Genomic DNA, 15,039 nt, shown 5'->3' with positions numbered 1-15,039 from the left:
AGCTTAATCAGCGTGCTAATAAAAAAAAGAGGCTGATTTTGGACAAAACAGGAGAAATGTCACTTTTCATGTTACAAACTTGTGCTTGTTGAACAAGTGGCGTAATAACTGACTTACTGGCTTTTACACATTGGTGTGGCTAGTTTCCTCACTATCGGTGACTGTCACTGAAACAGAGCTGCTCCGCGCATCGGAAAACAGCATGTGGACCAAACCACTTTGAGGAATAGGGGGTCATAATTTTTCAACAATTAAGAATTATTAATATTGTTTTACGTTTATAATTAGCACCACGTGTGGTTTGCTTTTATTGAACATAACTATATTATTCAAAATTATTTATTTGTGTTTCCAATGATTGTTGGGGGGGACAACTTTATGGAAGGCGGGGTCACGCCCCTGTGCCCCCCCCCCGGGATTTCCGCCCGTGTGTGCATATGGACCAGCTAGCCTGTGCTCCAAAAAGTGTTCAAGGTGCTTTTTACTGAGTTTACTGAGGTTGAACATAAGATTATTTATTCCTTCAGAGCAGCACTCTTATGCTTGTGTTACACAATCTCCATGTATACAAATGAGCCTTACCAGCTAATGCATAATAATAGTTTGTTACACAATACAGTATACAGAACAGTATCTTTAATACATTAAGAATGGAAGAAACAAACAATACATATCAAATCCCAGTTGAAGCTACCTGGTTAAATAACTGAACCAATAAATTCATGAAATATCAGTTAACATTTTAATATACACTATCATAAACTGCACTGGCTTGAGAAATTTAATCTCTGTTAAATATCTGTCTGCATGTGTGTGGTTTTAAGTGCCCACTGTAGTTGCATGTCAAAATATAAATGGAATATTATGGACACACTGGTGGGGGTGTAAATTATCAATCACTTCAACTGTGAATATAGTTTGTCTGTTGTTGTTATGATGTTTCTTATGGACCCTGCTAAAATCTACAGCAGAGGGCATTTGGGAGACACAATTCAGGAATCTATCTTGTGAAGAAAAGAAGCGAAAAACTGAAAGTGTGTGTGTTAAATACTGACTCTCAGTGGGACAAAAACTCTGAGAAGGTAAGTCAGTTACTTTTATGCTTTGTTTCAACACATCATCACATTTTAGAATTGCATGACAGAAAGCATGCATGAAAGAAAACACTCGGCTGTCTATGTGTGGTAAAACAGACAGAGACACAAAGCTTCATAGAAATAAATAGGAAGAATGACAACTATGTAGAGATTCCACATATTTAGGCTATAAGCAGAATGCAAATAGTAATAGCTACTGCCATCGATTGCTCCTCAATGTGAATCATTGTATCGGATTATTGAACTGTTCTTTGGCTAGATTTAAGGGTTTGTGCTTCAAGCATATCAAAATTCTTCATATGAAGAGAAGTGTTTAATGACATTGGTGAACTGGTCTTGAGCACGATTAGTGAATTAGCTGTACAACAAAAGCACCAGAATTCCTGTGTGGCTTTTTCTGTGTGTGCGTTGACTGTGAGAACAAAACATCAGAGTTCTCAGAGAGTCAGAACAACCATTAGAGGAGGTTGACTTACGCTGTGATGGAAATGTTAGCAGCCGACATGGGGCTGACCTCCTTTACTTCCTTGGCCTTCTGGAGTGCAAGCTTCTTGGTGATGGCCTCCTCTTGCTCCTCTTCATCCTGGACAGTGTGTGCAAAAACAAACATACACACATACAGTACGGGCATGCACACAGCACATACAACAGGTGCTTTTAAAGGGCGTGGCCTGACTTTTTTTTGTGGAGTACACTGTCAGCAACATCATCAATACAGTGTGCCTAGTGGAGTTAAGTAACCACGGTAGTTCAGTTGATGTGTGACATAACAAGTATGTCATCTAAGAGAACACAGCTGATCTATTTTTGGTGATTCACCAGCCAATCAGATTCCTGCAAAATTTCAACACTAATATTGATCTAAATGGCTAATGCAATTAGTACAGTGGAAATGTACATTATAGTAAAATATTATGAGTTGTTGTAGTACAGGTGATCCCACCACCCCTTTTAACCATGCCTTTGGCAGCAACCACCCTTTATTTGCTATTTGAGACTCTTTTAGGAATAAAATAAGATCCAATTAGGGCTTACTTAGCAATTATGCAAACATGATTGCAGGTATAGTTCTTAAAGAAGTCGCTCACATAAACGGGATAGATATTAACAGTTCATTATGATGACTTTCAGTCATACTACAACAGCCTTTTCTTCCAAAGCTGACAGCATTATGAGCACAGTAACACAAGGTACCCTCATATCCTGCAAATATTCACTGTCTTGTAAAAAGGGATAAAAGGTTGTGTGCATATGGGTTTGATCTAAGGTAAAGGACTTCTTCTGATGGATCATGTGGGTAAGACGATGCCATTCCCTCTATCTCCTCCTGTAAACAGCTATGAAGCCAGCACATCGCAAGCTTTAACAAAATACTGTACCTTAGTTAGCTCCTGGGCATTTGCAAGGTTATCGACAGCAATGGCCAAGAACACATTTAGTAGCGTGTCTGGTTATTAGTGGTCTCAGGAAAAGCTCAAATGATTGATGAACACAGAATCAATAGGTACAATTGCAGCTGTTCTTAAATTCAATGACACATTCTTTCACGCTGTCTGAAGGTGAATCAATTTGGATCAATCAGGCAGGATACAGTTTCCAAAGAGAGTGAGAACAATGAAATAAATGGAGGAGAACATTCCCCCATGTACGCCCCCCTGTGATTCGATCCCGTGGTACATGACTGCGTTCCAGTCCTCCCCGGTTAGGATCTGCAGGGAAAGGAAAAGCACAGGCTGGCTTCTGAAACCAGTTCAGTGGTGCACGTTATGCAGGGAAAAAGCAAGAGTGAGTTGACCTTTACCTGGAAGACAGTGAGAATCGCTGCTGGGAATGTGTCAAAGTTGGTTGTCGGTGTTTCATCTTCAAAATTAAACCTGTAGGGAGAAAACAACACAGAGTCACATTCACTCCTCCAGCTACCAGAGGATGGAGCAGCTTATTGCCCTCTCCATTAGGCTGCTGCACATTATTCCAGCACAGTATGTGCCTATTACACTTGAGTGCCTGGTGTGCGTGACCTTATGGCTGATCTCTAAGTATTTATTCTTCTCCAATGGATAATGCTGACATTTTGTATCTCTGTCTATCTACTGGGACCTAATTACATCTTCCCTCAATGTGAGGGATACAGATAGAGACGGTTGGAATGCCAGTAGAATTTGTCTCGTGCCATCTCAAAATCCATAAGAGCTCATTAAAAGAAAACCGTAGAAAGTAGAGAGGAAAAAATTCTTTATTTCAGCAGCCTGTGAAATATGTTTTAATTTCTTCAAATTCTGCTGGGAGGTTTTCTCCCCCTTAGTCATCCTAGGTTTTAAAGTAATCCCTGTCTTAATACTTGGCTGTTCACTCAGAGCACATATGTCCCACTATTTCAAAGTACAAAGAAATGTTGAAGGCAGCTCACTCATGTTGCTACACCCATGTTTCTCAAATAAAAGACAACATAACATTATCATTCACTCATTTATACCTTTCAAAGTCTCGGCTGACTTCGCTCAGTTTTCACTAGTTTTATGTGTTCAGAATAAGTCTCCGTAGAAATATCAACAATTGGCCAGTGTTCTGACACAGCTGTGTTTTTTTTTTATTTTATGCAATTTGGCCTGTATGTCCACATGACTGAATAAACAGTAAATACTGTGTATGGTTGGATAGAGGGAAGTGTCAGTGCCCCAGGGAGCAAAAACTATGTTGATGGGACATTCTGAGCCTCAGTAATGTCAAAAAAGTGAAAGGAGTCATGATGTTGCCGTGGAGCTGGTGAGCACAGCTAGCGTGTCCCGTTTTTTTTTAAAGCCTATATTTCTTAATGAATGAGCAGCAGCAGTAGAAGCAAAGAACTCACTGGCCACCAAACAGCTGCATGCCCAGCAGAGCAAAGACCACAATGAAGAGGAAGAGGAGGAACAACAAGCTGATGATAGACTTCATGGAGTTGAGCAGGGATACCACCAGGTTCCTCAAAGAGTTCCAGTACCTACACACACAGAAATATGAATATATACAGAAACATCATGGCGTGAGCACTGTTCCCAGCACACAGTCAGACATCTCTGACGACTCACTTTGTGACTTTGAAGATCCTAAGCAGTCTAAGAGCCCGCAGGACACTGATCCCGAATGAGGCCCCAGGTTTGATGGCAGCCCAGATCACCTCGAAAATACTGCCGATTATCACCTGTGAACAAAATCTGATTAATACAGCAGGCCTCCACACTTTTCATTTTCAAAAACTCATAATACAAACATCACATCAATCATTCAATTGTCAACACATTTGTTGAAGCAACAGTCCCGAATCATTTGAATTACTCCACACATGCTCACACTCTTCAGAACCACTGGGGGCTGACTGAACTCACCCCAAAGTCAAAACAGTTGAATGAGGAGTGGAAGTAGTTCTGGGGTCCAAGGCCGTACATTTTCATGGACATCTCTGCCAGAAACAGGCCCAGGAATACAAACTCGGCCAGGTCTGTCCAGGGACAGTAAGAAAATACACAGACCAATGCCCGCGGTTAAAAAAGGACTCCCTTTTGATTTCCACAATTCAATAGAGCTGCCTGTTCAGCTGTGCCCACAGCAAATAAGAACCAGAAAGAGTCTATTGTCGCTGCTGTAGTCTCCCATAATGGAGTGTGTGAGACGTATGTTTGCTCACGTTTGTTAGTCAAACCTACAATGGTATTTATGTAATGTATGTTTGGACACTACGGTGTTTTCTGACAGAAAATGAACAGGAATTAGAGAAGCAGTTATAGAGAAAACAGGTGCATATGATATCAGTATGGAGGCAAGGTTACACTGCAGTTACCTGATACTTATACTTGCCAAGGTTTAATGCAAACAAGGTAATACTAGGCTTAATACCAACATGAATATCTAATGTTTTCTGTTTTATGGTGCCAGGAAGCAAATTAAAATAATAACTAATCACTACAGTTTTAAGAAAAGGCCAAATTATGGCTAATAAGATATTCTTAAGAGTGAACTCGTCATACTGCACAATGGCAGACTGTGAGGTAGACGGTGACTGGTGGGGGTGGCCTTCATTCAGTTTTTTTTAACAGAATGTAAATAATCTTATACATTTGTGGTTGAAAAACAGTATATTTTCCAACACATTATTCTGTTGTGACATTCCATCTGCTGTCAGACTAATTGACCATGTCTTGTGCCCGGCATTGATTAATTAGCATAGTCTCCTGCCCCTGTCACAGAGCGGCATCCGACAATGACACTGCTGCAATTACAGTTGACAGCGATGCGTGTAATGCAGTGCTCCTAAAATAGCCATTATTATTATGATCATGGTCGAGATTTCTGAATGAGACACGGTATTTAAGCAGCTTACTTTAAAGCAAGTAACTTTTTGCTGAACAGTGGCTACTGTGGTCGCAAGTGACAACGTCGAGATAATAATAAATGCAAAGGAGATGTTAAACCAGTAGAGAGGAGTCAGCAAAGTCAGTCATAATGTCAGTTACAGTGTACAACAAGTCTAGTATTTTGTATAACAAACTGTTGCTATGGACACAGTTCTGACAGCAGAGGCAATACAATCATTTTAAATTTTAAGTCAGTATTTTGTGTCAAAATGTTTTTTTAGTATGAAACAACGTCATGGGGGGGAATAATGTTCAGTGAACGTCATGATAATTGCAAAAACAAACCCATTCAGGATGATTCCTGCATCACCCTATCAGGTTTTGTTTTTCCGATAACGATCGTCTCACCGTACATTACCCCTCACATGTACAGCTGCTGGTACTCACATAGTGCGTACGTGAGCCACTTAGGCTGGTTATAGTGGACTATGGCTACACACAACGTGTTGAGGCCAACCAGACACAACACAGTCCAGTAGAAGCTTTGGGACTTGACCAGACGGCGGATAGTGAAGCGGATCCTCTTCTCTTTCCTCCTGAAGTAAGACGAGTTCTCGTTCTTGCTCTTCACGCTGGCCCTGGCGAACGGCGACCCTGGGGGGGCAGTTAGAACAAAACATACAAAAAGGCAATAAAGTTACCAAGTCTAAGACTGAGGTTGTCCTACCAAGTCAAGTGTGTGTTTGAGTATAGTTTAACTACTTCACTGCAGAGACATGTAGTTGTCAGTTTGAAGTTGACACTCTCCAGCCTGGATCTTATAGAGCTGGTTCCACAGGCGCAGTAAAAATGATGGGAAGAACCACGAGGACAAACTGACTAAATGTCATATAATCAACTTACACATTCTCACAAGATTGTTAATATTCTTTTGAGCTTTAACTGTGATGTAACCAAAGTGAAGCCACGGCCTTCACCACTCCCCTTCCTACTCCCATTTAGCCCGTACTATATTAAACCTTCTGTAAATTAAGCCCAAATGTCAAGTGGGACTGGACACAAAAAGGAAGGAGAAAAATCGTTCTATTAGAATTTCATTACTAGCACAGGAAGACTAGTGGGCTCATCATTTCCAGTTCTATTTTAATCCAGACATCTGACTCATATTTTAACACCTATCTATCTATCTATCTATCTATCTATCTATCTATTGAATTCTTATTATTGTATTTTACTGACAATATCTACAACTGTAATTTCGGAATTCTTATTCTTATTCGTAGATTCTTATGCCAGGGACACATCTAATTCAACTGACTGGTGTGCAGTTGTTTTATTGTATTGAGGTTGTGCAGTAAGTTCGACTGTAATAATAATGGGTTCACAGTGTTTTCCAACGATCAGTTCTACAGGCTCCGTCTCCACCACAGCCTCACCTTAGCTCTGAGGAAACACATAGAATTGGTAAAGATACACAACTTTGGGTGACATTTGGATCGAGCAACCTGGTAAATACTCGTCCAACACAAAGGTCATGAAATTGTTACATTAAGAAGAAGAAAGTCCAAACTATTATAAATATGTAAAATCTATTATATTGATGAGTCCAGGCTCATCTCACCCAATACGAGGCTTCTCTGTTGCTTAATTGCTAAACTAATGCAAATGATGTTAGTGAAAATATCAGATCCATACTTCAGGCTGTATACGAACATGACTTAGTTGACGAAAATGCCAAGCACTTGCAATGCCAAGTATCACACTCACATCATCAGAGAGGATGGATGTTCAGTCAGTGACTTCAGAAGTGCTCTGCCCTGTGTCACTGTGTCAAATACAAATGCTGTTTCTCAAGAATTATCTAGAGATAACTTAAAATATCAAAGTTCCAGCCTGGATTGTTGCTATTCCTTATCACCAGGCTCCTCCAACAAGTTTCTTAAGACTATCTAGCCAGTCCAGAGTGCTGCTGCATGTATGCTGATAAGAACTCCTGTGGAATCTCCTTCCAGTTTGGGTTGGGGGGGGAGCAGACACCCTCTCTACATTTCAGAGTAGACTAAAAACCTTCCTTTCTGATAAGGCATTTAGGGCTGGATCAGGCCTTGGGCCAGCCCCTAGTTATGCTGCTATAGAATTAGACTGACTCCCATGATGCACTAGGCTCCTCTCTCCTCCTCTCCCTCTCCATCTGTACGCTTCATGTCGCTTCATGTATGTTACTAACTTGGTGCCTTCTGTGGGAGTGAAAAACATTTATTTCAATTTAAATTTGCATTTTGCACTCCTTCTATTTGTAAAGTTTTTTTTACACAAAGTATGTCTGGCATGGTGGATATCTTCTTCAATAAGACTATCTCATGTGAAAGTAGCTACCTCAGCAGTCAGTATGAATGGATTTACATGCCAGCACGACAGAGAATAACACATTTTCTACCTAGGAATACAGTAGAGCAGCTGTAAGAATTGTGTGATGCAGACTGCATGACCTGAACTGGCCTCTAATCACCAGTGGTGGCGAAGTCAACAAAATGTTTATCAGTTTAAAACTGATGGCAGGATTTTACCATACACAGTGACAGGACAAGGACATTCATTGATCTGAACTATTCCAGTGACGCCAAGCAGCTGTATTTTGGACCAATGTAGTGTTTTAGTGTTGATTTAGAAGAAATGAAAAGTGACCATCTTAAAAGGTGTGTTTGAACAATGAGTGCATACATTGTTGTTTAATGAAAAATTATTTGTACATAAGACATTTTTATTTTAGCCTATGAAACTCTTGGTTATTAAGCACCAAATGGTTATTAAGCACAAAATGATCCATTTTGTTCCAGTGACAGTCGTCACAATAGAGCAACACATCAACCAAGCTGCTTTCAGTGTGAAAAAGCAGTTTGTGTATCACACTACCAACACAGGTTGGAGACTTGCAGTAACGTGGCAGATATTGTGTCTCAGTTATCGTCCTCACCAACTGATGAGATGTCAGTAAAGTGGTCCTCGCCTTCCTTGGCATTGATGAGGTCATTCTTACTCTTCTTGGTCCTTTTCAGCACTGAAAATACAACGTGAAAAAATTGCTGCATCTCCGTTTATGTATTATTCATTTATTGATATAAATGAACCCTTTCCAGTTAGACTACGCTGTATCAGTTCAAGCAACACGATGTACAGAGGTGAAATCAATGTAAAAATGTCCCTGTAAGATAAAAACAGCTTTATAAGGGAAACTAAAAGTTAAATAAAGAATACAAAAGTTTGAAGGGTAAGACCACATCTTCATCATCATCGGATATTGATATACCTGTTGTTTAAAAGTCAAAGGGATCCTGGATGTATGCCTTAAGAAACTGTATGCATTAATGGAGGTTTTTACACAACTGTTTAGGGCTGAAATGATTAATGATCAAGATTTATGTTTTGGTAATCGTTTAATTGTTTAAGCAAAAATTCACTGGTTGTAGCTTTTCAGATGCAATATTTGTTCTTTTTTTATGATATGAAACTCCTGGAAGACAGATGGGCTCTGTGGACCTGTGACAGACATTTGTTACCACTGACATTTTATGGACCAAATTCTAAGATGACATATAAATTTTTAGATAAATAGATCTAAATCTGTTACAACCCTACAAACATTATTATGAAGCAGCAAATAGGGGCCTTTAATGTAGCCTATGTGTGGCAGGTATAACCAATCTATGTTATAAAGATACCATCCTTTGTATTGTAGTGCTGCCAAAAGTCCCAAATATAAAAATGTAAAATGATTGGTATTAACACAGTTCAGTTGTGCTGTTGAGAGCTTTGAAAACTATAGAGAAGAGAGAAGCTTTAAAATTGCGTGAAGGGCCCTTGTACTCCCACGCCGCCTCTGAACTGTGGTGAGCCTCGTTCTCTGTACTTCATTCTAACCTCATTACCCTTCCACCCTGGCACCCATAATCAGTGTGACTGGGTGAGGCTGCGGATGACAGTATGGTGTCGATAAGAGAAGAGTGTGTGGGAGACACACACACACACACACACTCACACACGCACACACACCTCAGAGGGGATGATAGTGGAAATGATTCAGCCACATGCTGGTCACTCAGTTAGGGAGGTGCCCAGATGGTGGTAGGTCTAACAGTATGCCAGGTACCCACACTGTATTTTGGTGGTGGAATAGTGTAATAAAATGTGTTTTAGTAGATTTTATGTAATTTAAATAATATTTCAAACTTTTGTGCTTTTGAATTGATATACATTATTTGCTGTATTTTTAATAATATACAAAAAGTACAGGTATATGTATAATTAATCATATACTTTGTGTGTAAGTGCAATTCAAAATGTGGTTATACCCATAATGGAAGTATTATATTAGTGAAATTCATGAAAAGACGCCTGGGGTTAAAAGGGGTTAAAACACTGAAGTGTCTTGGGCTAACGGGAGCTAAATGAGCTTGAGCAGACATTTTCACCAGTCACCATCTGAAAGAAAGGTTCAGGTAACATTAATAACATGAACAGTGGCTCTGTTCCATTGTAGCTAACAGCATATCGCTCCTTTTAACGACCTAAATCAAATGAAATAAGTCAATATTGCTTTTTATTGTAACTCCACTGGGAGTGAAATCGCAGTGCAAGCTTTAGAAACATTTTTTCTTTTCAGTGGGTGATGTTGTCGCTGTCAGAAATTCCACATATCTCTGACTAGCAGGCACATTTGGCTGCCTGTCATAGTGGTCTGAACCATGGCGAGAACAGAATAATGTTCTGATGTTATGACGTTGGTGTGTTCATGCATTATTTCATTATTCATGCATTCCAGACGGTTACCCACTATTCCCTGTACTGTATCAAACCACATAAATGGCAAACTAGTTGGCTATTTCTTATGTCATATTCTCCTACGTATTTGTTATGTTGAACCAGGTGTAAACTGTCTTATTCTACTGGATGAATAAAACATATTGTTCAGCAACGGCAATTTAAGGGCTAGCGTTGGCAACTGAAGTACTGAAGTAAGTACTTAGTATGTGTGAATATAGTTAATCTTCTCTCACTGATGGTCAAATCATCGATCGTCCCTAACAGCATTTCCTGCTCATAATTATCCTCACCTGTTAACAAGACTTTTAATGTGGCTGCCTGCTACTGGACCCCTTTTCCCTGTTACTTGCCAAACAGGAAAAGCACATCTACTTAGGAGGTCCAGTTGTTACTGTTATTTACAGCGGTGTCTTTCCTGCTCTGACAGGTCAAAACGCCTTGTCTGTAACCATGGTTATTGCCCCCATCCTCAGTTACAACTGCAGTGTGTTGTGCTGGCACTCAATGCATTTTGGTAGTTAATGAAATCCATCAGAAAGTGGGTGACATAGCAGTGCCACAGAAATCCCTCCCTAATAAAGAGACATACAGTCTTTTTCATCCTGTCTCTAGCTGTTTGGCATTATTCATACAGCCAATTCATTTGCAGTCTTGTAATAATAATAATAATAATAATAATAATAATAATGTTACTTTTTCATGAGCTCTTCTGACGCCAGACAACAAACACATACACATGAGGAACGATAAAGCTTCGCATGAGCTGCTGCCAAGTTGCCAGAATTTGAGTTCCCCATGTGGATCCATAGCGCTGATGATGAAAAATCTGTCCACTCAGTGAATACCTGTCAGTCCCTATGACCTCATGTTTAGAGCTAACGGGTTTGTAATGAACCACGGTGAACATGGGTGAACCAAGTGAAATGAACTACAACTACGCTAAAAGTTCTGTGTGGAGAGAACAGCTGGTACTGCAGAGTTGTGCTGTCTCACTGACATGAAATATAAAACAAATGTACCTTAACACAGCATCTATCTGTCACATTTCTTCTCGACCTGACCTGGTTATTTTCTGTCTCCAGAAATGATTCCAAAAGATGGTAGTCCTCACCGGAGTTGTTGTGTTTCCTTTTGTACCAGGCTCCATCCAGAGATTTCTCCTCTGCATTCTTGTCTTCCTCAGCCAGCATCACCTCCTCTGCAACACCAATACCACACCTGAATTCAAATGACTCATAATTCAATGTTTCCAAATGAATTACAATAAGTTTTGATCACAATTACAGTTTTTATTTGAAAGTGTGTGTTGACCTGCTTTGCAGATCCACTCCAGGTACCCAGTTAACTCTCTCTCTATCTGCTGTTGTCTGCGGAGCTTCAGGAATTCTTGCCTCTTCTCTACCCGCTCTCTCTCCTTGGCAAACTCCCTGTAGACACCAACAAAACACACACACACACACACACACACACACACACACACACACACACACACACACACACACACACACACACACACACACACACACACACACACACACACACACACACACACACACACACACACACACAGAAACGTTTATTAGATCTGACAAGCTAACAGACTTCCCTGGAGCACTCCACTGTTGACAGGTATACAGTAGGTGGGACTCAGTGTCCTGTCGCATCGTAGAACAGCTGAACCTTCAGCAGCAAGGTGGTCTTGTGCTTAGACAACAAGCTAGTATCTGCCTACACGGAACAGGCCACTCCTTCATTCTTTCTCTCAACATTGACCACCGAGGTGCCCCGGCCACATGACAGGGACTGGAGTAAGATGCGAGTCATTAATCTATTGTTGTGACTCTAGACTTGAATTGACAAACTCAAGAAAGATTTGCAGGGGCCACATCATTTCAAAGTTTAGCCATAAGACAAACATTTGAGGAAAGTCTACAATTATCAAAGCACAGATGATCCCTCAGGCTTTCTCTTCAGTCTTTTTATGTACAAAGACTCTAGTGGTTTAAAAATGTTTCTCCAGCCTGCCCCCAAGATAATTAGATAGGTGTGAAGGATAGAAACTCTTCATTTTCGTGACAAAAGCCATTCTGACATTCCGACAACAGCCACAGTCACATTGTGCAATTCTAATTACTTAGAAGTTGACAAAATACAAATAATTGTAATTGTGTGTATTGCAATTCAATTTGCATATACATCTATGATTTTCAGGAAAATAAAAAAATTGGGTCCAACTAAACTAAAACTAACTCTGACTTTTTTTTTTTTTGTCAGCATATAATGTTCTAAAAGCTGCAATCGCTTCATCTATGTGAACGTAAATCTAGCTATATTCATGCTGGCTGGTGTACAGACTACAGAACTGAAGTGTCATGTATAAAGAGCATCCAAAACACCAGGATGAAATAAAGTTAAAAAACTGTTAGATAATAATCTTTAGAACAAAAGAAGAGGAGAAAGAGAGAGATTAGTGGGTTAGGCCTGGTATCTTAAGGCACCACCACGAACAGCATCTCCCTGGTTTGTGTTTGGGACCTCAGCTGCATGCTGTTCCCCATCTCTCTCTCTCTCTCTTCATTTCCTGTCATCTCTGCAATGTCACTAATAAAGAAATGAATATCAGTTGCTAGAATCTAGAATCTAGCAAGGAAGCTACTGCGTTGGTACCACTGAATAACACACTGAATGCACCTGATCATTCTACTGTTGTGTTAAATTGCCATTAACTTTGGTAAAGGCAGCATTATGGCCTTTTTAGGAGTCAAAGTGCAGAGTCTGGGACCTGGTCTTGGGACTCGACACTTGTAATTGAAGACATTGGTTGTATTCTTAGTAGTTTTGACAATTATTACAGATCATTCTGGTAGAAATAGCAATATAAACATGAATTGTTATAAGATTGGGCAAAAGTATGAAAATAAGAGCAAAGTTGGAATAAGCCAGGATGAACAGGCCTTAGTTTGACAGAGGTGTGTAGCAGTGACACATAGGGCTGCACAGCAAACTTAGACTCTGCGTTATTAATCTCCCTTCTTTAAGTCGCATCCTGTCTGTGTGGAGACGCAGCAGCTCAGGCCAGCTGACTGTCTACTGACTACACAAACGAAAATGAATGTGTATGTCACTACGTAGTTTAGATTCTACATAGAAAGTACATACTGTGTGTCCCTCATTTTAATGATACTCATCTATATTCACACAGGAAAAAATGATTAATCAAATGCAACACCGATTGAATCATTTATTTATGGGGAGGATATTAAATAGTATAATTTTTATAGCCAATAAAACATTATGTTTGTTATATTTGTTAAAGCTGTTAACAATATCCTCACAGTCATTATACTGCTTTGGCAAAATAATGGTTGGGGTTATATCATACCAATAAGACAGCTTTAAATTTAAATAAGTTGGGAAATGATATGTGAGAGGTGAGAAAGAGAGGGGGAGGTGGAATAAGAGAGGATGAGGTGGTGAGAGACTGAGAGCTCACCGGAGGAAGACAGAGGAGAGAGTGAAGAAGAGAGGAAGACAGCCTATTGAAATAACAGAGTGAGGGATCTCCAGTCCACCCCCACTGCTCGGTGATTGGTGTGTCTCCCACACAGCGGAGGGGGAAGCTCTATTCTGCATTGCAGTGGCTGTCTGTCTGCCTGCCTGCCTTCCTGAGGATGTGTCTGCGCGTGTTTGTGTGTGTGCAGGCCAGCGTGTCTAAATCTCATTTTGGGACTACATATCTTTCTCTTTACGATGTGTGTGTGTGTGTGTGTGTGCACTGCATCTCTATGCGTGTTTGGTACGCGCGTGTGTCGACTGCATACAGGAAGAGATTGTGACAGCTAGGATTTGCCAGTGTTGTAGCAGCTTTCAGCCTTCGCACTGCTTCGCACACATACGCACTGAAACACATGCCGGCGTGAGCACAAACATAAACACTGCACAAAGAGTCGGATCCACACTAACTTCGATAATTACAAGCACTCGTACACGTCCAGTGCAAACATTTTTCTTTTTCTAATTAAACTATGCATATGTATAGAAACACACCCAGATTCTCCTCATAAAGCTGCTTAGGGTTCGGTTAACAGTGCAGTATATAGACTGGGTCTGTTCTCCCACTACAGTGTGTAGATGTCGCATGCCAACCTGTATGTGAGCACATGTGTGTGTGTGTTTATATACAGTATACGCTGTATGTGTGCATGTTTGTATGTATACATACTATGGGCCGTATTCTAATAGGGCAAGTGCATCGACGGACACAAAGTGTTAGATCTTGGGCAAACGGACCGAGCATACATATGCTCTAATCCAGGGGTGTCCAAACTTTTTTCACTGAGGGCCACATACAGAAAAACATCCAAAGGGCTGGGCCACTCACTAGAAATGAGCTATATTGCTAACTTTAATCCACTAGAGGTGATGTATATCTCCTCACCTCTAGTGGATTAAAGTTGGCAAAATCAATCAAATGAAGGTAAATTCTGCTTGATAACTGAACAACAACAACACCAATATCAGCATCAGAGCGGGAAGCTTGAAATAGTCTGTTACCTCCACTTTCTTGCCCCTCGGCGGACACCGTAGATTCCTTTGCGCTCGCCTGTCCCAGCTGGAGCCCCCATTAAAGTCCCATCATGCCAACTGCACCTGGCACAGCTTCAAAAACATCCTCACCTGTCGTGGTGCTCTTTAGACTGCTAACATCAAGCAGCTCCTCCGTAATGCAAAGTGATCTTCATTAGTTATTAGCTGTGCTCTCATTGCACACCGCGTCTCAAACTTTTTAC

At 40.5% G+C, this 15,039-nt stretch overlaps 1 protein-coding gene across 1 annotated transcript in view; it reads right to left on the bottom strand.

The window, feature by feature from the left end:
* cacna1ba (calcium channel, voltage-dependent, N type, alpha 1B subunit, a) overlaps positions 1-15,039 on the bottom strand; it is a 134,429-nt gene that overhangs the window by 52,096 nt on the left and 67,294 nt on the right. The window contains exons 8-18 of the mRNA XM_070833487.1: positions 11,561-11,676; positions 11,361-11,447; positions 8,403-8,486; positions 5,876-6,082; positions 4,463-4,575; positions 4,166-4,278; positions 3,946-4,077; positions 2,899-2,971; positions 2,689-2,806; positions 2,477-2,544; positions 1,574-1,680 (exon numbers count right to left, since the gene is read on the bottom strand). Coding sequence (XP_070689588.1) covers positions 1,574-1,680; positions 2,477-2,544; positions 2,689-2,806; positions 2,899-2,971; positions 3,946-4,077; positions 4,166-4,278; positions 4,463-4,575; positions 5,876-6,082; positions 8,403-8,486; positions 11,361-11,447; positions 11,561-11,676 — 1,218 coding nt within the window. The remainder of the gene's footprint in view (positions 1-1,573; positions 1,681-2,476; positions 2,545-2,688; positions 2,807-2,898; positions 2,972-3,945; positions 4,078-4,165; positions 4,279-4,462; positions 4,576-5,875; positions 6,083-8,402; positions 8,487-11,360; positions 11,448-11,560; positions 11,677-15,039) is intronic.

Source organism: Pempheris klunzingeri, chromosome 7 (genome assembly GCF_042242105.1).
Source record: "Pempheris klunzingeri isolate RE-2024b chromosome 7, fPemKlu1.hap1, whole genome shotgun sequence".
Taxonomy (NCBI): Eukaryota; Metazoa; Chordata; class Actinopteri; order Acropomatiformes; family Pempheridae; genus Pempheris; species Pempheris klunzingeri.
This window is presented reverse-complemented; position numbering and strand designations above follow the sequence as displayed.